This window comes from Aspergillus vadensis (genome assembly GCF_003184925.1).
Source record: "Aspergillus vadensis CBS 113365 unplaced genomic scaffold BO88scaffold_1, whole genome shotgun sequence".
NCBI lineage: Eukaryota > Fungi > Ascomycota > Eurotiomycetes > Eurotiales > Aspergillaceae > Aspergillus > Aspergillus vadensis.
This window is the reverse complement of record NW_020292039.1, coordinates 1,513,904-1,535,836: the sequence shown is the minus strand read 5'-3', so window position 1 is coordinate 1,535,836 and position 21,933 is coordinate 1,513,904. Positions and strand designations below refer to the sequence as shown.

Sequence of the window (21,933 nt, the reverse complement as noted above, 5' to 3'; positions counted from 1 at the left end):
CCATACATAACGAAGCAGTAATTGAAACATGGTATAGTAAGAAAGGCGGTCATCCTCACGTAAGCTCTATCATAAAACCTTGAATATCCCGAGAAACAACAACAAACAAATACAGTCTGAGTGAGCCCTATAACAATAAATGAAAGCTTTAATGTTGGTGATAAAGTGCATATTCCAGCCCATGCAAGCACATGCTACAACCCCATTAGAAATATAAAAAAAATAAAAAAGAATCAAGACAAGCGAGTACATCATTCGCCGAAGAAGGCTATTAAATATATGCAAGTCAACCAATATCACCTATATCAAATCATAATAAATCAAGGCGTCCTCCCCCTCAACACCTCCGCCCCTCCACTCCTCATATCCTCCAATTTCTGCGTCAAATCAGCAGACTGCTCCTCAACTACCTCATTCCTCCTTGCAATTTCCGCCTCAAACAACGCCGCCGTTTTCCGTCTTGCGTGGCGGAGATCTTTCATCTTGGAAAGTGCGTTGCTGAATTGATCGATTAGGAGATCGCCGTAATCTTCCCATTCGTTCATCGTGAGCGTGGAGAAGAAGTCGCGGCGGTCTTTGTCTTCGGAGTTTAGTAGGAAGTCAATTTTCTCGTCCGAGGTGGCGTTGGGGCCTGGGTTGGGGGCGGGCGTGGTGGTGGTGGGGGTGGATTTGGCGGGTGCGGTTGGGGTGTGGTCGAAGGGTTCGGATTGGAGGTCCTTGAAGGATTTTTGGCGCAGGATTGCGGGTGGGTAGTCGGATTCGAGGTTTCGTTTTTTGTTTTTGCTGCTGGTGGTGATGGTGATGGTGCTCTTGGTGGGTTGGAAGTCGGGGTCGTCTGAGACGATGCGTTGGACGGAGTTGCGGCGGGCGAAGGGGTCGTTGATTGGGTCGTGGTCATCGTCGTCGACATCTAGGTCGTCGATGTTGGTCATGTCAAAGGTGGTTAGGGGTGGTAGGCTGTCGCGGCTGGTGTTGAAGAGGTGATTGTCGTCGGAGTTGTGGCGCTGGTGGTGGTTTGTGGTGCTGGCAAATCCTGGTTCTTTGCCGGGTTGGGGTCGAGGTCCTGAGGTTCGACGAGTAGGGGTTATGTCCAGTTGTTCTAGGAGAGATGGCTTGGGTGGACTGAATCGTGTCCGTGGCGTTGCTGTCATACTGCGTGGCAGTGTGACTTTCCTGTTGGGTAGAGCCTGTTTTGATAATCTAGCGTCGGATGTGGATTGCCGCAGAGGAGGAGGAGCAGCAGTCTTTGATGGTTCAGGGTATGCTTGTGGTTCTGGATTCTGATATGATCTCCTGCTGGCGGTCCAGAAGCTCTGTAGTCGTTTGCTTAATGGTTCCTCGGTGGAGGATCTGTATCTGCGGGCGTAGTTCCCGTCCTCAGTTGTATCAGATCGTTCATCGTCTCCAGCCATGGAGGTCAATTGACTTGCATCATCGGCGTCTTCTGAATCGAAACCAGCCGATTTCATGGCCTTGTCTCCAAGGTTTTCGTACCATTTGCCATCAAAAGCACGGCGTGGCAATCGAGACGGATGCAGTGGTCTCTCATCCGCTACTGGCGCTGCCTCCTGATATTGAGGAACTGTGGCGGGTCGTAATTGGAATTGAAGTGGAGCATCCTCTGCACCCATGACACTTGTCGCAGCAATAGTCGAGTCGTCGATGCCTTCGACATCGGTGTCAAACATGTCTCTATGCATGCCATTTTCCGCGGGCGCCTGAGGCATCTGCTCGCTAAATGCCGGTGTTGAATAATGCTCCAGGGGAATTGATTTGTTGATTGGCAGGGGCACTGGCGCCACCAGATTTGTTGGAGGGATATCAACCCTTGCTTGTGCGGCTAGAGCCTGTCGTGACTGGTTTGATGCTTCAGTTGTGCGTGGTCGAGGCTGGCCAGCCTCTTTTGAGTGCACATAATCGCCCACTCCCATGGTTACCCGAGTCTGAGCGGGGTGAGGAGATGGAAGGGTAGTATTCAACAAAGTGCAAGTGGAGAAGGGGCTGATCAATATGCCGGGATGATTGTGGATGACTTGCAATTTACAATTGTTATCTAGAATGTGTGGGTCCGGTCATGGTTGTGAGGTTATTGAATTGATGGCTCTGAGAAGAGGTCGAAATTGGCTAACGCGTTGATTCTTCAGGCACGCGCGAGGCATCCACACGAGGTCACGTGTGACAGATTGGCATCAATACTGCCAATTTCATCCACTTCTGAACATTGAGCTGACAGATGAGAGAATTTACTAATTATGAATACTGGGTGAAGTGAAAGATCATTGTTTAGCTTTACAATTATTTTTGTGTGGTAAAATACATCCATGCATCTGTTTGATCGTGTCTCGTTAATCCGCATACCCAAATGAAGCATCATCATCGTCAATATGCAGGTCTCCAAAGGTAGAGGTGACCCCTTTGCCACGCTGTTTGGCTTTAAAAAAGTAATCCTGCGACTTTTGTACCTCGTATTCCTTCCTCTCGACTGCAAGCCGGCGCTCTCGCCGCTCCTGGAGCGAGTCTTGAAGATCTTCAACGGATGATGAACCGGTCTCATCGGAATCATAATCGTCCATATCTCCCTCTGCCCGGCCGTATGGTAGTGATGAGACAAAGAGATCAGCAATCCAGAGAGAGATCATTCCGCGGAGCTCCAGCAACTCAGGAGAGTCGGAGTATGGGGGAGAACCGAGAATCTCGTCCATCCTGGCTGCAATCTTCTGAGCCTGTTCCAGCTCACTCTTCCTAACACCGGCAATCAGCGCATGCGTCTTCTGTCGGGTGCCAGCCTGGTGTTGCACATCGAGCGCAGAATCTTCTTCTTCCGAGTCGTCAGGGGATGCACCATGGGCGTCCCAGATTTTCTGTCGAGAAACATTGCTCTCCTCTTGTGTGACATACACCCAAAGTCCAAACATGGCAGGATAAAAGTGGAGTGAGCTTATAGCATCAGGTGCCGCTTTTCGGTATGGGTGCTGAATGATGAGGGTTTCGTAATACTGCTTGGCCTTTTCAAACCCCTGCCTTGTGAATAATAGTTTGGAAGGCGGTGCCTCAGACGGCTCAAAATCACTTCCCTGTGCATTATCAGGAGACATGTCCGAGACCTGACAGTCACGTCGGAGCAGGATTTCTGCACCAATGCCCCATCTCCCTTCAGTGCGGACGTCAATTGGGATGCCCCCTATTTCTTCACGGAGGATTAACCCCCACGCCCTGCCCGCTCGAACGAAGTCTTTCTGCAGGAGACAACGGTGCAAAATGGAAGATAGCACGGCCAGGTGCTGAAGACGTAGATTCCCTTGATGAGCTGCAGACTGAGGAGGATAGATTGGAGATGGCAACGAAGTCAACTCTTTCAAGACTTGGTTTCGTGTCTGCCGACGGCTCGGTTGATCCTTAACCGGGGCATGTGGGAAATTGCCCCCGGGTAGTTCTTGGTCGAAGGATAGGCCAGCAATGCGATATTGGTGGGCTTCATCCGGTGAGAGGGTGAGTGATGGACCAGGAGCTGCCTCTGATGCCGCATCTGTTGTGTCGCCATCAACATCGTCATCATCGTCCCCCCAGTCGTTGAGATCCTTCTTGCGCTTCCTAGGCTCGTACTGAGCCACGCGCACACTGGCAGGTTGTTGCCATGGGGCGAGAGGCAAAGAAAAGACCGCTGCTGCAGGAACAGATGCCATAGAGGCACTGATGATAATAATGCCGACGGCCTAATTCCAGAAGAGGAGGACTATTGAGGTACGGGGAGGTCCCGTGGGCCTTGACAGCAAGGATCACCGCATGAAAAGTGATGGGGACGAGTGGCTTGAGCGTATTTAATGTCTTGTTTATGGGAATGACGTCCACAAATACTCCATCACTACTCTGTATCACCGACGATCATCGATCGAAAAGAATGGATAGAATCGGAAGTAAAGAAGGTCCGCAGTACATGTTCACAGAAGTCCAAAATGGGAGCAGATGCAGAAAGACACCTGAGGCAATTAATCTCAGACTTCTTGTCCAATCAGCAGTGCCACATATCATGCCGCCTTGAACACGTTGAGCGCTAGTCCATTAGTAGATAGTAACACTAGATCGGATCCAGGAGGGCGAAACCGCCGAAACCGCCGGGCCACTAAACCGTTTCAGGGACAGTCGGAGTCACGGGCGAGATCGCCTCAAAGAATAAGACCAATCAGAAGCTACTATGTAAGACCTCCCATGGAGGGACTAGGCCGAGATGGGACGGACTGTAGGTCAAGTAAGCAAAACGAAGCCAAGCCGAAACCAAAACCAAAACCGCCCGACCAGCAGCCAAACCGAAACCAACTGTTATCATTCATCATCTCCTCTTCATCATCGTCATCCTCCTCATCCTCGGGGCGCTCCCTTCGTGCTCCATCATCTCTCAGAGGCCCCCAGGGCTTCTCGCACCTCTTAATCTCTCTTTCACCCTGGCATTCATGTTCACTGCTGGACAACTGTCTCGCCAGCAACTTCCATACCTACCCGTCTCTAAGCTGCAATAACTACGGTAGCCTCCGGTTAAGTCGTGGGGTCGCTCCCCCCGAATGTCGTACGGCGTTTAATCCCACCACACGTCCTTCCCTTTGTGGCTCCCTTTAAAAGGGAATCGGCACCTGCTGGCTGGCCTTCAGATAGTTTTCTACGCCCTTTAAGATCTTCTTAGCCGGGGAAATTGTTTCTCTTCACCCTGCCGACCTCCCAGTTTCCGCCTTTTGCCCAACGCTCGTTCGCAGCCGCCTGGACTCCGAACGGCCTACCACACGGTGCGATCAGGCACGTTCACTTCCCAACGTCCGCCTGCAGTAATCCATCTGGACCCAGAATTGCAAATCGAGAATAACAACACCATCCAAGAATTGAATTTATGTCCTTTCACTGAAGACTGCCCAATGGTACGTACCGCCTGAATCCGTCAGGACCAATTTCAGGGTCCTCAGGAGTCGGGACCCTTCTTAGTGGCGTTGCCTGAGTGTATTGCCTGCAAGAGCTGTCTTATCGGCCACCACTTCACCATCTGTTCTTGGTCGCGATTTCCCTGTCTTCACTTCTGCCCATCGGACCGTGCCTGAAGTGAGTCACTGCTGTGCCTGCCATCTTACTAATGCTGGTTGCACCTTTAGTCATCCACCTTTCGATGGCAATAGGCGGCTTATAGACTCCCATCGCCACGTCCTTGCGTTATTGTTACTATGGGACAGTCTTCCTCTACACAACGAAATCGTCGTCACAGTACCCCTCCAGAACACTTTCCCACTTTCCACGCGATCCGTGTCCGCAGAAATAGGGATGAAGCAATGAATAACAGCTACAACACGGAGCAGACTGGGGACTACCAGCCCCGGTCGGGAACAGAGACAGACCATGACAGCACTGCAACAGCTTCAGGAGCCCCCGCTCATCTGGATTCTTCTGCCGAGATATGGCATCCCAACATTTCAAGTGACGAACAACGACATATGAGAACAATACAAGAGGAGAACGACTCGCAATATGAACCAGGCCAGCGGGAATATCGATCGGATATCTTTGCCCGAATGGCTGCAAGAAGACAGTCAACCATGTCGCGATTGGGCTCTAGGATCCTTCCTAATTCGGTGATCCGTGGATTGCTGAGCAGTGAAGAAGAAACACCGGCAGAAGGTCATGCCCATCGACACGGTATCGTGTCAAGGACGATTCCAAGATCGGAAGCCACGCATAGCAGCGCTCGTTTTAGCCCGTTCAACTCCCTTAGCTCGAGAAGCGTTTCTAGGCGACGCTCCTTACGTGGGCCGTACTTCATCCCCCGCAATGAACCAACTCTCTCGTCAGATCCCGCTCGTTCCGGCTCATTCCTCGACCCTACCACAGAGATCACTCCAGAACCCACGCGAAGCTCATGGCGCCGCAGTGCTCGGCTGCATCGTGTCCGAAACTCACTGTCAGGACCTATTGGCCACATGTTCGGCCAATCTTTTCCGAACGCATCGGCCCAAGAATCAGGACCACTCCCACAAACACCCCTGGACCCAGTCTCTAGTGAGGACGCCGACGGATTTCTTCCTTATACAAGGTCAATGGATAGCCAGATGGACTTCGATGAGCCCCATGAGCTTGATTCGGTAGAGCCTGCTGTAGGCAGTACCCGTCCTACCTCGCCCATGTCATCGCAGTCTGCACAAGGCCCACCTGGCTTACGGCAACTCCCGGGATTGCTGCGAGCAAGACCGTCTCGAGCCATGCGTCGAGAGGAACAGACTCCTCTGTCGCGTGTTCTTCAGCTGGCTGCTGCCGCCATTGCCGCTCAACTCTCTGGCACAGCTGGTCCGGTCATGCCCAACATCCAGGCTCTGGGTAATGACGGCCTTGATGGTTCGTTGGATAATTTCATACAGAGCTTACAGCACGCCACGTCCACCCAGACGGCACCCAACGAAGGAGAGAGTGCGGCAGGCGACAACGGCCCTCCGACCCCGGTTAATTTTCTCAGAGTCTTCCGCTTTGCCAATTCAGATGGTAGTCGACCCGGCGGTCCATTGAATCGTCCAACGGCAAACGCTGAGAACACCGATAGCAACGGCGGCGGAATGGATGTGGACAACCCTACTGATGGACCTGAAGGACGTACTGTTACTCTCGTAGTGGTTGGGGTACGATCGGTCCCGTCTGGGAATGGGCCTAGCGGCGATCAGCCAGGTACTCCAGGAACTGGACTGGATGCCTTGCTTCGCTTGCCGTTCCTAACACCTGGGAATCTAGCACGCAATCACGAAAACGGCTCTGGATTTCCACCACGTTCAGACGGGCGGCCAAGGCTTCCACCTATCCGGCTCCAGGGCGAGCAGCATCCTACGGGGCTTCCCACGGGTAGTGACATTTCTTCACAAGGAGGACCAGCTCCACTGCGACGGCTGTCTGACGCGGGCACCCGGGTCCCATTAGGCTCACTGTCTGCAGCCCCTTCGGTGCTTTCGGAAAGCCCTCCAGGTCCCCATCCTCCTCCTTCGACGCCAGCTGATCCGGGATTATCCGCCGTGTCATCCAGCGCGTCCACTCCTAGTCGGAGACCTTCCACTGCTTCGGCCATGTCACCAGGTACTTTACCTCCGATCGACACCAACCGACCGATGCAACCCACCGTTGAGCCTGCTGAAGACGGTATCCCGCTAAATACGCGCCAGCGACGTCGAAGTGACTCCGAATATGCACGCCATCGTGACCTAGGGTCTGGTGCTGTCCGTCGTAACGGCGTCGTAGAACCCGACAATGCTACGCCACCCACAGGAAGAAGCTGGCTGATCTACGTTGTCGGGACCAATCTTTCAGAGAATCATCCTGCTTTTGCAACGCCAAGTCTGTTTACTGATGTAAGAAACCCCAAGTCTAACCCTATTCGCTCGACCTTTTTCTTCCCTGGTTGTTACGTTTTGTGGCTAACACGTGTGTAGAATCCAACCTACGAAGACATGATCTTGCTTTCGTCTTTGCTTGGGCCTGTTAAGCCACCTGTTGCGACCCAGGAGGATCTCTCTACGGCCGGTGGACTGTTCCGCCTTGTGGAATATGCCGGCTCGCTGGTTGCAGAAGGCTTGGAAGGTGCTGGCGCCATCCAACTTCCAGAAGGCGAGCGGTGCTTGATCTGTCTCAGTGACTACGAGGCGGCAGAGGAGCTTCGGCAACTGACCAAATGCAAACACCTTTTCCACCGGGATTGCATTGATCAGGTTCGTTCATATCTTTCCCCGGAGGTTTTGGTGACTGACTGACTTTCTACTAGTGGTTGACCACAGGCCGTAATTCATGTCCACTCTGCCGAGGCCAGGGTGTAGCCGAGACGTCGAATAATCAACCCACTCCAGATGCACCTAGCGCAGCAGCAGCGTAAAACATGCGCTGCGCTCGTCATTCTCTTTCGATTCATCATCTTTCTACATAAACTTGACTTATTTGAAGCTTAGCATGAAGCGTCTTATCTCATACCCTAACGAACGTCTTTTACTGGTTTATTTTTCACTTCACGGGTGGCAGGCACGGCGAATACTGATCTCCTTTTATTGAGCAAGTGGTCTTTTCTGGTCATGGGCCGTGGGAGAGGGGTTCTCAAGGAAGTGTGGCAGCTGACGCGTGAGGCATGCTAGAGTGGTTGCATCACTGTGGCCCGCCGCAATCTGCCATAAATACGGGACCTACATGAGTGCATGATATCTGGCTCTTGTGGCATAATTCAGTCTTTGAATTCTTGTTTACTGATCTCTTCCCATTTGTATTATTCCCCTCTCTGGTTGAGCTACGGCTCTTGGACGATTGCGCATTGGTAGCAGGGGTTTCTGGCCTGGCAGTCACGGCAATAGCAGTCGACTTTGGTACATATTAGTTGCATACAGCCTGTTATTTGAGATTGAAAAGCTATCTGTTGTTGTCCTCTTGTGTAGAGACCAAGCCATAAGCTTGGGCCAACAGCACACACTGACCTGTAGTAGCGGAGCGGAGCCCAACCCCGGCGAGAGTCCCGCATCTCCGCCCCTCGGCTGACTCAGCCCACCGCAGTTCACCACCCCGCGTCTGCTGCCATCCACTGGCTCATTACGCAGTTGGATTGTGCCTTGAAGTCCGACTCTCGTAGGCCTAAACTCCGCGCCATTGCTAAGACTTTGCCGCGTGCCTGGTGCGCAAACTCTACCCCTCACCGTGGGATCAATTGAGTGAAAGTTGCTGATCCTCTACAGCCAGGGAAAAACCAAGAAAAGAACCCACTCCAGAAAATTTCCGACCTACCCCGCTACGAAACCAAAACACCACCGATCCTAGTCCCTCGATCCTTTCCAAAACCACGCCTCCCTCTCCCAATCAACAGAAAGGACAAATCTATTAGAAAATGGCCAATATGGACACACCTGTGCGCCTTACCGTTCTCATATCCGGCAATGGCTCCAACCTTCAAGCAGTGATAGACAAGACACAGCAAGGACAACTTTCGACGCAGATCGTGCGCGTCATCTCCAACCGCAAGGATGCCTATGGTCTCGAGCGGGCTCGACAGGCCAACATCCCCACGCAATACCACAACCTGGTGAAATACAAGAAACAGCACCCTGCTACACCGGAGGGTATCCAGGCGGCGCGGGAAGAGTATGACGCCGAATTGGCCCGATTGGTACTGGCTGATAAGCCGGAAATGGTGGCTTGTTTGGGATTCATGCATGTTCTGTCGCCGAGGTTCTTGGAGCCGTTGGAGGAAGCTAAGATTAATATCATTAATCTGCACCCGGCTCTGCCCGGGGCGTTTAATGGGGCGGTATGTTTATCCTTTTTTTTTTGCCCCCCTCTTCTTCATTGTTCCCCCTTATCTTGTGCTTCTAAAATTTATCCGTGGGAAGAAGAAATCATGCTGACGTAATTCTGGGATGGGTGGGTGGAATAGAACGCTATTGAGCGTGCGCATGCTGCTTGGTTGGAAGGGAAAATCGATAAGACGGGTGTTATGATCCATAGAGTCATTTCGGAGGTGGATATGGGGCAGCCCATTCTGGTCAGAGAAATTCCGTTTGTGAAGGGGGAGGATGAGGATCTGCACAAGTTTGAGCAGAAGGTGCATGAGGTTGAGTGGGGAGTGGTCATTGAGGGGGTGAAGCTTACGATCCAGGAGGTCAAGGAGAGCAGGTAGACTTTATTGCTCTTACGTGAGAGGGTGTGGCTGGTGGAGCAGTGTTTCTTTGGCTATGAGTGATGATTGTTACTAACTATTGGGGTCTAAGATACCATATACTACTACGAAATGGACTGAGGCATGTATAATGTCCGTTGGGTTAATAAGTCGACTGTTAAACGCTATTTCAGCGATGAACGCGCGCTCTTCATACGAGGGCGTTTGATAGTCCTCATATGGTTGTTGGGACGGAGTTTAACCTCTCTGGGAACCACCTTGGATGGAGAGACGATGAATGGCTAGACCATCCGACGCCGTCTCTTCTTTGAATATAATGGCACTATAGTCACCGGATACTAGAGAATTGTAGTACGTATTGCACGCGCAGATACGAGATCAAGTGGCTCCAACATGGACCGGACTTCAGAATCTACTTCCCCTCTTGCCAAGTGACTGCTGGCTGGTACATCCCAGTCTAAACCGGTGGAGAGCACGGTCACAGCAATTTGCTAGGGTTGATTAGCGTGTTTGCTCCCTGGCCAGTCACGCTACCCAGTAGTACTTCTGCTGGGCCGGCATGGCTCCCTGCTAGTGCACCAAGGGCTTAAGGAAGGAGCACGTTCGTACTTTCCTTACTGAAAAAGGCAGCTCAACTGGGCAGGGATTGCTTGCTTTCCCAAGGCACTCGGGCAGAAGGGACAGACAAGGCCTCAGGCTGCACACACAAAAGCATGCGCTTGGACCCAGCAAGAAAACACACAGGCAGCTCCAATGCACCAAACCCAGAGTTCTCCTGTCTGGTCATCATCGAGATTGGCCCAACAAGTTGAAGATCGTCTGGTTGACGCCCCCAGAAGAGATTAAATCCTTACTCTAAGGAAGGTCATGCCATGCCTGGTCTCCGCCTGGTTGCTCACTCCCCACTTTCCGATCCCTTCCCCTTCTCCTTCCTCACATTCCAGCGCCTACTACTGATGCTAGTTTCAGAGCTCAATTTCTTGTTTCACAGGGATGCTTACTTGGCATGGCTGCTACCGTCCATGTCTGGATGTCTTGCAAAGTTGACCCTCTGGCCTGGACGACTCAGCAATCCGGAGCTTCGACAGATTTCAGTGACTCTGAATGAACGCTCTGGTCCACAGTTTCTACCCTCAACATGAATTTATCACCTCCAATGGCACGTCACGACGGAGGCCTCCGACGGATGAAACCTTCCCCTCCCCTAATGCACATCTCAGCTAATTCGACGCGTTGATAGGCCAGCGTGAGGATCCAACGGCTGATGTGCATCACGGCTTTTCCGTCCCCCGAAGACAAAGTGCTTTTGCTGTGGCCCTTGCTAGTTTGTACCCACGTACACTATCTATGCTAGGGTAACATCATAAGTGGGCTCGAAGAATAACGTCTAGTATCCTGCGTTGGGAAACTATGCGCGCCGGCTCCACTCGGACGACAATGATATGGTGATGGAACAACGCTGGACGGATCGTGGCTCGGCACTTCTACTGGTTGCCACCGTACTAACAACACGGAACTCTTTCCCTTGCCCTTACTCGCCCCATTCGCAGCATAGCTTCACCGGAAACAGAATTAACTAGCGGCCCAATCCAGCTGGGTACTTGGTTGACTTCCGGCCTGCGGCCCGGATCATAGCACGTACTCGTATTCTTTTGGTGGCTCTTGCGTTTCTCGTTGTGCTGCCATGACTCTTGACCACTGGAAGAGCAAGAATGGGGATTACGGGAAGAATAACATAAATGTGATGATCTGCAAAATCTAGATCTACTCCCCCAGTAGCAATCATCGAGTGGAAGCAATCGCATCTTGAGGCCTTTCCGCGTGATCTGATATCCGCCGTGCCCCGTTAGAGACCCCGTTCGAAAACGTTCTCTGATCGATAAGTTGTGCGTGAGTACTATATTCTAGGTCCAGAAATTATTCAGCGGAAATCCCGAGGGTCACTTGGGGTGGAGCTGTCTGCTATTACGAAGTACTGGCTGATTGGGTCCCTGGGTGACTGGAGATCCCCGACTATGTTCCCCGAACACTAGTGAACCCGCGGCACATGCCATTCGCCATGCCCGGGTTTTCCTGCACAACTTTACTCTCGAAGACTCGTGTAGTCAGATAAATGCAGGTCCGGACTGGCCAATAGCTGCATATCATTCATGCATACAAGACCGGATGGAAAGGGATACACAATAGGAAGGAAGATCACTCTATTCATAGTTTAATGATCAACGAGAGCATCCCAAATTATCCCAGGATGGAGAAAGAGCATATTATTGCCTACTCTCCGTTTCAAAGAACTGCAAGGATCGTCCTGATGGACCAGGTAGCCCAGAGATTACCTAGTTTGCGCAGCCTATGAGCAGTCACCACATGGGCCTCATTTCCTAAATCCCAAGTTGCTAATTGACTAGCCACAGCTCCCCTCCACGGACGGAGCAGTTGGTCCTCCGCATATCCGTTGTCCCAGCCGCCTGAGGCTCCGGCTCTTCCAGAAAGGTACGGTTAATTTCCATAGTCTCCGTGATTGGTGGTGAAAGAAGAAAGATCAGGGCCAGATGCCTCATGCCGGGTCCGCATGGGAAGGGGAACCGTCCGCTTTTGGCACACTTTAAGAAGAAGCAAACATACTGTCCACATGGAGGCACCCACATCTTCTCCGGACGCCTGCCTTCTTTGAGAGGGGTGCAATATTACCTCTTGGTCCACAGTTCGTGGTGGTTACCTGTTTAATCATGGATATGGTGGATGGGGACAACGTGCGACCGTCGGCACCAGTTCTCAGCAAACCTTACTTTTCTCTGCCACGTTTCCAGCGGCGAACCAAATTCAGGTGCCGACCGGCCGATGGTAGGTAAGCTCCTCTTCTCTCTCTGTCTCTCTCCGAATATATTTTAGATTCTTCTCGTTCTCGTCGCAGACAAGAAATGCATGTAAAGAGTGCCGTGGATTAGGGCAAATGTGGGCCGCAGCGATGCGTCGAAGTACGAGGCGATAAATTTGTTAGGGGACCTACGGCTGAGACTAGGGCCGTCAAGAGTCGCCCAGTGCCGGTTAGATTGGTGGCCCCAGCTAGATCTGGGTGGACGGCGACCAGTCACCAGCGGAGGCCACAGCCTACTCAGCTGTCAAACCCTCAGTGTCGATCAGGAACATCCGACTGACCCGAATCCAATTTGCCTCCCTGAGAGGCCACGCCGTCGTGGTGGCCATTTCTTACGGCCGACGACGACGTCGCAAATGTGGCACATCAAATCGCCTTGGCGCAGTTTAAGTTCAATGTTTCCCAGCTTGCCTTGCTGGCTGAGCGACACCATCATGAATATCGTCCAGTCGTCCCTGCTATAGTTCACAGCGGGTGCTATAACCCCATTTCCGGTGACAGACGGGGACCCCAGAGCTGGTTCAGAGCTTTTCCGAGTGCGTGGGCGAACGAACGTCTCGGCAAATGTTTCCCAGATCGGGTGGTGTCATTGGATAGGGGCAGTTTCAGATTAGCCGAGGAGCATTCTGGCGGCTTCAAGTGGATCCCAGCTGGGGCTGGCGGAGTCGCCCGTGGCAATGGGACGGCGTTAGTGGTTGCTGGCCCTTCAAAGAAGGTTTGACCGCATCCACTGTAATTGCCATGACTCTTAAAGGAGCAAGCATGCAATGTTATGAACACTAATACTTTACGAGTCCGTATAAGTCTAGGTTAGCTACAATGCCGTGGTTGTCGGCGTCTTCACGAGTCAAACACCACAGAACATTCGGGATTTGCGCAGGGATCTCCTTAGCAGCGTCCGCAGGCACCATATCCATGGATTGAACGATTTGCAGCGCACTTACTTGGCGTGGTCTGACTCTACACCGTACACTAGTGGTCAATTACCAGAATGTAATTTGGATGGTGATGGCCATTGAAGAGCCTGATGTTTAGGGGTGTAGAACACCGGCCCTCTGGGCATAAGGCAACCAATTGTGTAAGCATTACATGCAGATTGCTTGTGTAACATTCTCAGTTGGATGCCCAATTACCCCAATGTTTGGCACTACCGTCTGAACCAGTTGTGGATTATTCAAATCAATTACAGACAGAGGGCATCATCACATACCGAAATGGGATAAAGGGAGAACAAAGAAAGTTATGTAAGCCATGAGTGGGTTGTTCTCCAGTTTTAGTATGTTTATCTTCAGGGTCCGAACGTCATTGACGCTTGTCTCAACTCTCTGCCAGATCGGAGAGAGAGAGACAGAGAGAACTTGCAGGGCAAAACTCTGCCCGTGCATCAGCCTTACAAAATAAAATATCTTGGTATTTAGAATTTCCAGTTCCACCGCCAATCAAGGCCTGCTTGCCTCGTCCGAAAACTTACGATTCCGCTAACGATGGACTTATCTTAGCCAACAGCCACCGCTCCTTGCGCTAGCAATCGTGTCTCGCAAATCGCTCAACCACAACTGTGCTTCCTTATTTCCCCCGTCTTTCCTCGCTGCTGAAGTCGTCATTCCTTATGGCGTTTTCTGCGACATTATAGCGTGCATTCTCTGCTTGATTCGATCGTGCTTTTCACCCCGGGTTTCTCCGAATCAAACATGACGGATCCCAATCCGCAGAGCGGAAGCCTTGAACACCGCTCTTTGCGGGACTGGCTTGCGGGCTTCTTCCGAGCACCTGTGTCAAACAGCTCTGCAGATCCTCCGCCTGAGCGAATTCCCGAGACTTTAGAACCGAACGATAGAACTCGCTTGTTGAAGTTAGACGATGGTCAAGGTCCCGCATACGGTACCAGAGATGGTTTATCGACGCCGCAGGTTGACGGTGGACCTGAAGGACATATACGGAACGGGAATGGAAACCCAACCTTTGTACAAGGACCGGAGAACTTGCCTCCCAGGACTGGGTCAGGTCTGGCATGGCCTGTGAAGAACCATAAGACGATGTAGGCTTGGACTATACAATCTCTCGGCTTTGGATTCAGGACGAAACACTGATCGAGATACAGGTACCTCTCATACTACATCCCGTTCTTCAACTGGATCACACAATATCGCTGGTCTTTCCTCCGAGGCGACTTGATCGCAGCCTTGACGATCGCGTCAATCTACATTCCCATGGCACTATCTTTGGCTTCAAACCTCGCCCACGCGCCAGCAATCAACGGCCTATACTCATTCGTGTTCATGCCACTGCTCTATGCAATTCTGGGAAGCAGTCCTCTACTCGTTGTTGGTCCGGAAGCAGCTGGGTCGCTGTTGACAGGAACAATCGTTAAAACTAGCGTTAAACAAGGCCACTCGCAGGAGGACGATGAGGCCGCAAGCGCAATGGTCGTAGGCATAGCCACTGCCATGGCAGGAGCCATGATACTAGTCGCTGGACTGACCAGGCTGGGCTTCCTGGATAATGTACTCAGTCGGCCTTTTCTGAGAGGTTTTATAACTGCCATTGGCTTTGTCATCTTTGTTGACCAGCTCATCCCGGAGGTCGGATTGGCGGATTTGGCCAAAGAGGCCGGTGTCAGCCATGGCAGCACAGTGCAAAAGCTTGTCTTCCTCGCTCAGAATATCAAGAATTGTCATGGTCTTACAGCTGCTGTATCCTTCGGTAGCTTTGCAATAATCATGCTATTTCGGTATGTACCAAGACCCCATCAAGCCCATAAAGGAGATACATCATTGCTGACACTGTGCCCATAGAACAATCAAAAAAGGACTCGAACCACGATACCCTCAGGTCGTCTACTTTCCTGACCGTATCCTCGTTGTGATCCTCTCGGCCATCCTGACCTGGCGTCTTGGATGGTACGAGCAGGGGCTGGAAGTTCTGGGCTCAGTTCAGAACACTGCCACTGGGCTCTTCGCGTTCAGGTGGCCCTTCCAACTCAAACATCTGAAGCACGTACGCACCGCGATGAGCACCTCCTTCATCATTGCTATTCTTGGCTTCTTCGAGTCCTCAGTTGCTGCCAAGGGCCTCGGGGAGAGACGAGACGGAGTCCAAGGCATGTCTGTCAGTGCGAACAGGGAGATGGTTGCTCTAGGCGTTGCCAATGTGGTTGGGGGCTGCTTCATGGCTCTCCCTGCCTTTGGCGGATACGGACGGAGCAAAGTCAACGCTTCCACGGGAGCACGCTCCCCTATGAGCAGTATTTTTCTCAGTGTTATCACCTTCATTGTTATTATGGTGCTCTTGCCATATTTATATTATCTTCCTGTGGGTTCTTCCCCAATCCTTGAGAACTATTGGGTAAGACATGTGCTGATATCCACCACAGAAAGCCGTACTATGCTCTACGATATCGGTCGTCGCATACAGTCTTATAGAGGAATGTCCCCACGACGTCGCCTTCTTCATCCGGCTGCGTGGTTGGACAGAGCTTGCATTGATGCTTCTCATCTTCGTCTCCACTATATTTTACTCGCTGGAGTTAGGTATCGCGCTTGGCATCGGCCTTTCAATCCTAATTCTGATCCGCCACTCCACCCAGCCTCGCATTCAAATTCTCGGGAAGATAGCCGGGACGTCTGACCAATACGACAACGCCGAAATGCACGCAGAAAATGTGGAGCTCATTGACGGCGCCCTTGTTGTTAAGATCCCCGAGCCGCTCACCTTCGCCAACACTGGCGATCTCAAGAATCGCTTGCGCCGTCTAGAGTTCTACGGCTCCAATCGCGCACATCCGTCCCTCCCACGGTTGCGGCCCCCAGAGTCGAACAAGAACGTCATCTTCGACGTTCACGGTGTCACGAGCATCGATGGCTCCGGTACGCAGGTCCTCTCCGAGATTGTGAATGATTACATCAATCTCGGAGTAAGCGTTTACTTCTGTCGCCTTTCAAACCGCAGCGTTTTCCGCATGTTCGAAAGAAGCGGCATAGTCGACCGATGCGGAGGGATGTCCCATTTTGTCCCTGGAGTTGATGAGGCGCTTCGGCTCGCTGAATCTGAAGGCCGTGCATCGGAACCTTGAAGGTTCAACCACAAGTGAAGCCCGGCGCTTCTCTCATATAGGTGTGCTACCTGGTCATGATCTGAACCTGTAAACGATTCACGACATTGCACGATACAAGACAGACGTTTAGAATGTATAGTCCCAGCATCCGTTAGATATGTTGTTGGTAGCATTGGAAATCAGAATCATCAGCGGTTTTCTTCGATATTCGCTTGACCATGCAGTTTCTCGTAGTTCGGATGTATGTATCAGGGTTTCTGGTTCTCATCCTCGCTCATCTCAGCTCTGCGCAGTATATCGGAAAGCAACACCTCACAAGCCCGTAATGCAAGATGATTATTCCGACCAGCAATGGCATCCGAATCGCCATTGTCGCCAGCTGGTGTCGACGCAACTAGCTTTAGCTTCCCATCTCCACCGAGCACGAAACCCCCGCAGGCGATTCGCGCAAGACGCACATGATCTTGTCCCTTGAGGGTGGGCTCCGCATTCCCACCGGTCAAATCAAACTTCATCGCCAAATGCTCCTCCAGGTATGCACTAAGCACAGCCAGAACGTCCGAGTCACTTCCATCACCGTTATTTCCAGCACCAAGGAACCCGCCCAGCGACTCTCGTGGTACCGTGATGTTCAAAGTACGCAAATCCGGCGCAGCAAAGGCAGGGAACGATAGTGTGAGGTGAAGCTCTTTGACAATCTCGACTGCGTTTATAGACCCAGATCCATCTTTGGAGGTCAATGTGTTTATATATGTGTTCAAGGCTGTGCCTATGAATCGCGAGGGGAGGCGAAGCGGAGAACAGTACGTGTCGAAGGTCGAAGAGAGAAAGGAGACGAAGGTCTGTCGGAGAGGAGCAGGAAAGCGGGTTAGAAGGAGCGGTAGGTGCGTAGCATGTGTTTGAGTCTGAGAGCGAGTTCGGGTGCGAGGTTTGTGAGTGGTTTCGTTTTGGATTGTAGGAAGAGAGGACAGTGTGAGAAGAGCTGCTTTGTACGTTGTGTTCTCGTAGTCTAATTTTACGAGGATTCCACTTCCCTCTTGGGAGGGCGTATGTGAGACTGGTGCTGAGCGTTGAGTCCGCGCTCGAGATTGACGTCCGTTTGGCGCTTGAGACCCATTTTCAGGGTCGCGGTCGTGTTCAATGTCGGAGAATGACAGACTGGGTATGGGTTCCCAGGTGCAGGATTGCAGCGCGCCGGTTCGGGGGAGGGTATCGTCGTCTGTGGTGGGCAGTGGACCGGTGGATTGGAGGGCAATGGGGAAGGAGGCTGCGGTTAATTGATCGCGTAGTCGGGTCGCGTAGAAATTCAGAGCCGCGGGGTTGTTGACAAGGCTGTCAAAGTCTCTTCCGTGGTGGAGAGGGGAGAGACGGTGGAGTGTCCATGAGGTGTTGAGTAGGCTTGTTTGCGTCATTGTGGTATCTTGGGGCTGGTTGAGAGTGTTCGATGCATGCGAAGGGATGGTATATCACATTTATCACATATGGTGTTAGTATAGCACAATTGGAAGAGATGCTTCCTTGGAGCTTGTCGATCAGTAAATGATGCGGCAGCTGTTTACTTAGTCGGGAGAGCAGAATGCCCGCGGCGCGACTATCTCTCTATCGATGCATCTTATCAAACAAACAATACAAACAAATTTCTCCCAGAAAGGAACTTAGGGCATAGGGCTAGCTTACATTGGACTGAGGAATGCATTCTTGTTACGGTTTGATGGACCAATACCAAGATAATAGAAATATCCATTCATTTGTAGTAGCCGCTGCTTAAAATTGTTATGTCAAAAGAGTAACACCCAGACGAGCAAAGAGCTCATGCCATGAAGATGGATATATTCTTCGCCATGGAGTACACCAAAACCCCTATGAAACGCCTCGCCTTGTGAATGCAAATAATGCAATGCTTGCTAAACCGACAGAATGCATTATGCACGCCATCCATCTGGAATACGACAGTCTTGGCAGCAGAATAGGACAGGCAACCCTGTCCAAACCATGACGCGCTCTGCATGATGCGGCGCCGCCTTTCTTAAAGCCAATTCCTCCTTCACAACATCGAACCAGACATCTTCCACGGAACCATGCAGATGCACGTTCGGGGCATTCTGGAAGACCAACATGTTGATGTCGTCCTTTTCATTTAGGGTGATATCGTTATGAAAATTGTGCATGAAATCCTTTCGCTGCATCCGCTGATTGCCGCCATCTCCGATTTCAGCGGAGAAGTACTCCACTATTCGGAGGAATGGCGACACTGTGAGCAACGATCCAATCCAACTGTCATCCGAAACCGTAGGCTCATCTGGTGGTACAGTATACCGCAAGTATGAGACTAGGAGTTGCATGCAGTGATGCGTGGCTATGAGGGTAGGGGTGTCAGTAAAAGGAGGTGATCTGATTATCTTTACTTGCAAGTCCCGGTACATGGCTCTACGGATGTGTGGGGGTACGGGAACTGGCAAGCGTCCAGCTTCCCAGTCACGCAGAAGAACATTAGTCTGCTCTCGCCTGGCAAGAGCATAGGTCTCAAGGAAGTATAGAGTGTAATACCTGCACGAAGAGGAATGCGTTAGAGATATACTGAAGAGGACGATTGGGAGGCCAGTACTTACATGAGCGGAGCGAGATGAAACCATAAGCGCGCAGTTGTCCTTTGCACGAAGACGCAACGCTCGGCTTTGGAGGCAAACATGGATTTCATGAACGCCGGTTCGCTGTGCACAAACCGATCCATAACACGGTCCGCGAGGTAGCAGCAAAGTCTTGAACAAAGTGTCTGCCGGCGACGCAGGCCGGATATATACTTGAAGGTGTATATGTGGCCACCCTTAGCGCTCTTCGCGGGTGGAAACAAATCTGATAGCAACACTGCATCATCCTCCGGATTCCGAGTATATGTCCTTTCGCTATCTATCGGGGAAGGAAGTGTTCCATGGCGACGTTGACGGAGGTATTGCCGGGTGATCCATTGTTCCTGCGAGTTAAGCAGTAGATAGAATGATTTGCAGACAAGCTTTAATGGCAGAAAGTCCGTGACACCGCAGTGGGCGAATATCTTGATCTGAATCTCGACTGGGAGGAGATCCCAGGGGGAAGACGTCGGGACTAGCTCCACACTATAAATGTACAACACGTAGGTCAGCGATGGACATGCCTTAAGCTTGGAGCATAGGACACGGGATGCGATGAGGGGCACACGACGTACACTGACGAGGACACTGATGATGAGCCTGCAGCATGCTTGGACAGATTATTCTTCTTGGCATCCGATTTCCTTCCTCTGTAATTGATGACAGCGCGCGCCTTCTTTGCCTGTAGCACCAAGTTGTGGAACGAACTCATCGTCAATCTCCAAAAGGCATGGGGAGACCAGCTCCGGCTTCAGGAACAGGAGGGAAATGCTTGTCACCATGCAAATCCCCTGGTCAGTCTTCTCGTCGATCGATTTTAAGGGATTCTCCGCTTGCGCCTTTTCGGGTTCAGGGTAGATGACTAAGCAGGGCTGAGCAGTTGTTGCTATTTTAGAAGAAACTCCAAGCATTGAAAGGTCAGATGCGGGGTTCCTGAAATGCCCAGGATAATTGGTTGTGTACAATGGCAAGGACAAAGGGGCGGGCGTCAAAAATGGAGCAATAGTAGTGGAAGGAAGGAGGAGTGTGCTCATCTGAAACCGAATCGGGGCTATCAGTCTGCTAATTTGCGGCTGGCTTTGCTTTCATTCTGTTAAGTTGACATCGAGCTTTCTGACTTATTACACAAGGTACGAAATCTCCTAAAGCTTCCATACTTCAAGGACGCGCCAGTCTACTACGGGATGAAGTAGAATCATTAAAATATCTGGTGAAAGTTGTGTCACGCCAATTTTGATACATTCGTTTCAATAGGGTCTGCAGAACTCGACCTTACGTCATCTTGGAACAGGGGTACTCCATTCTGTGACTGCTGGATTGGTTGAAGTGCGTACCCCGGGGCCCAGGCCATAGTGGCCTTAGGCCTGGATTCGGGACATTTTGCGACATGTCACTAATCGAAACGCCCCAGAAGGCTTTGAGTATTGACGCCAAATGACTGGCGAGACCATTGACCTGAAACCGCAAAGGGCGACCTTTGCAAATTACCCCTTCCTCTACTGCAATAGTAAAGATTCCATTGTATCTTATGAAATCCGAATGAGATACGACGTCAACCCAATTCAGCCGAGCGCCCCTGTCCCTCTTTGGAACAGATGTTGAGTCTAGGAACAGAAATTATTTGATAGACCAATTAAGAAAAATGAGACAAACAAGGCTAAAGATAAATAGAAAGAAAGCGGCGGGGTGAAGAAAACGGATGGAAAAAAAAAAGATGTGCATCATCCGTGAATCGAACACGGGCCTCATCGATGGCAACGATGAATTCTACCACTAGACCAATGATGCTATTGTATGAAAGTAGCTTCATATTTTGAATCTATCAGCGGCTTTAGTAATTTCATGTGTAGATGCAACCTTGACTCCACGACTTCGATCACGAAGCATAGTCTAGTTGACCCTTTAGTACACCATACTAAGACGTTGAAAATCTCGCCTTTGTCCTAACAATCAATAGCTACCTTTGTCCAAGCTACACAGTGTAAGCAAGAGCATGCATTATGCATGATCTGGTGCAAGCCATCGGGGCTTCCTATCTTCCGAAGAAGCGCCAACATTCAAGGACCCGCTCTTACCAATGGGCAATTACATTCATTGTAGGTTGAACTATTATCACTGACGCAATATGTCAATCTTGTAGGAGAGAAGGATGAGGCCGCATACTGGACCTTGAGCCGAAACTCGGACTCAGCGTGTCTACACCAATTTCCTGTTGTAGTAATGATAACACTCCAACGGAAGTATGCGCGCCGACGGAGGTATGCAAATGACCCACCGGCTAATTTGAGGGTCCCTGGCGGAATTGCCTGATTTGTCTGGTTGTGATTGACAGACATACTTACTGTGTAGATAGTAGGACGTACTCACCACGTTTGAAGTTGTTGTTGTCCGTTACATAATGACAACAGCCTGGGAATGAATTACTCTGATCCGGACCCTGTTCCAGTAGTTCCTATGAACTACTTGCGGGCGGCCGGGTTGGTGTAGTGGTAATCAGGCTGCATGACACCCCAATAAAGTATCTGACAGAGGTTTCTGGTTGATGCCACCTTAGCATCCACCAGAGAAACCTCAAGTAAATATTGTAGTAGGTATGATTCCCATGACTGCTGAATGCTGGCCATGTCAATGAAGAGATTTATTAGCTAGTTAAAGCTAGTTAAATGCCCAGTGCTCGGAATGAGGGTTAAAATAAATTTAGGGAGACTACAATGAACGCATG

General features: G+C 51.1%; 4 protein-coding genes and 1 non-coding gene across 5 annotated transcripts; 2 read left to right on the top strand and 3 right to left on the bottom strand.

The window, feature by feature from the left end:
- Positions 1-8: 8 nt before the first annotated feature.
- On the bottom strand, positions 9-3,921 carry BO88DRAFT_354989 (uncharacterized protein). The gene is made up of 3 exons (XM_025703690.1): positions 2,359-3,921; positions 2,213-2,226; positions 9-1,924 (listed from the first exon to the last, which is right to left on the bottom strand). Exons 1-3 carry the CDS (start codon positions 3,681-3,683, stop codon positions 321-323), a joined length of 2,943 nt encoding a protein of 980 aa, XP_025568346.1. The 5' UTR covers positions 3,684-3,921; the 3' UTR covers positions 9-320.
- Positions 3,922-5,201: 1,280 nt separating this feature from the next.
- On the top strand, positions 5,202-9,655 carry BO88DRAFT_328109 (uncharacterized protein; the record flags this gene model as incomplete). The annotated part of the gene is made up of 4 exons (XM_025702541.1): positions 5,202-7,358; positions 7,440-7,745; positions 8,864-9,286; positions 9,413-9,655. The coding sequence occupies 4 exons, from the start codon at positions 5,202-5,204 to the stop codon at positions 9,653-9,655; spliced, it is 3,129 nt and encodes a 1,042-aa protein (XP_025568345.1).
- A 4,566-nt stretch (positions 9,656-14,221) lies between these two features.
- BO88DRAFT_327012 (SulP family inorganic anion transporter) lies at positions 14,222-16,602 on the top strand (the record flags this gene model as incomplete). The annotated part of the gene is made up of 4 exons (XM_025702487.1): positions 14,222-14,568; positions 14,632-15,261; positions 15,326-15,842; positions 15,904-16,602. 4 exons carry the CDS (start codon positions 14,222-14,224, stop codon positions 16,600-16,602), a joined length of 2,193 nt encoding a protein of 730 aa, XP_025568344.1.
- Positions 16,603-16,832: 230 nt separating this feature from the next.
- BO88DRAFT_439997 (uncharacterized protein) lies at positions 16,833-20,198 on the bottom strand (the record flags this gene model as incomplete). The annotated part of the gene is made up of 5 exons (XM_025709751.1): positions 19,787-20,198; positions 19,194-19,697; positions 18,533-19,131; positions 17,698-18,004; positions 16,833-17,613 (listed from the first exon to the last, which is right to left on the bottom strand). Exons 1-5 carry the CDS (start codon positions 19,921-19,923, stop codon positions 16,833-16,835), a joined length of 2,328 nt encoding a protein of 775 aa, XP_025568343.1. The 5' UTR covers positions 19,924-20,198.
- A 730-nt stretch (positions 20,199-20,928) lies between these two features.
- BO88DRAFT_t4 lies at positions 20,929-20,999 on the bottom strand. Its single transcript has one exon. It is a non-coding gene; the product is annotated as a tRNA-Gly (tRNA).
- Positions 21,000-21,933: the final 934 nt, after the last annotated feature.

What these genes read in the sequence shown, in the direction of transcription:
- BO88DRAFT_354989 (XM_025703690.1), bottom strand. Translation starts at nt 3,683, where the DNA reads ATGGCATCTGTTCCTGCAGCAGCGGTCTTTTCTTTGCCTCTCGCCCCA.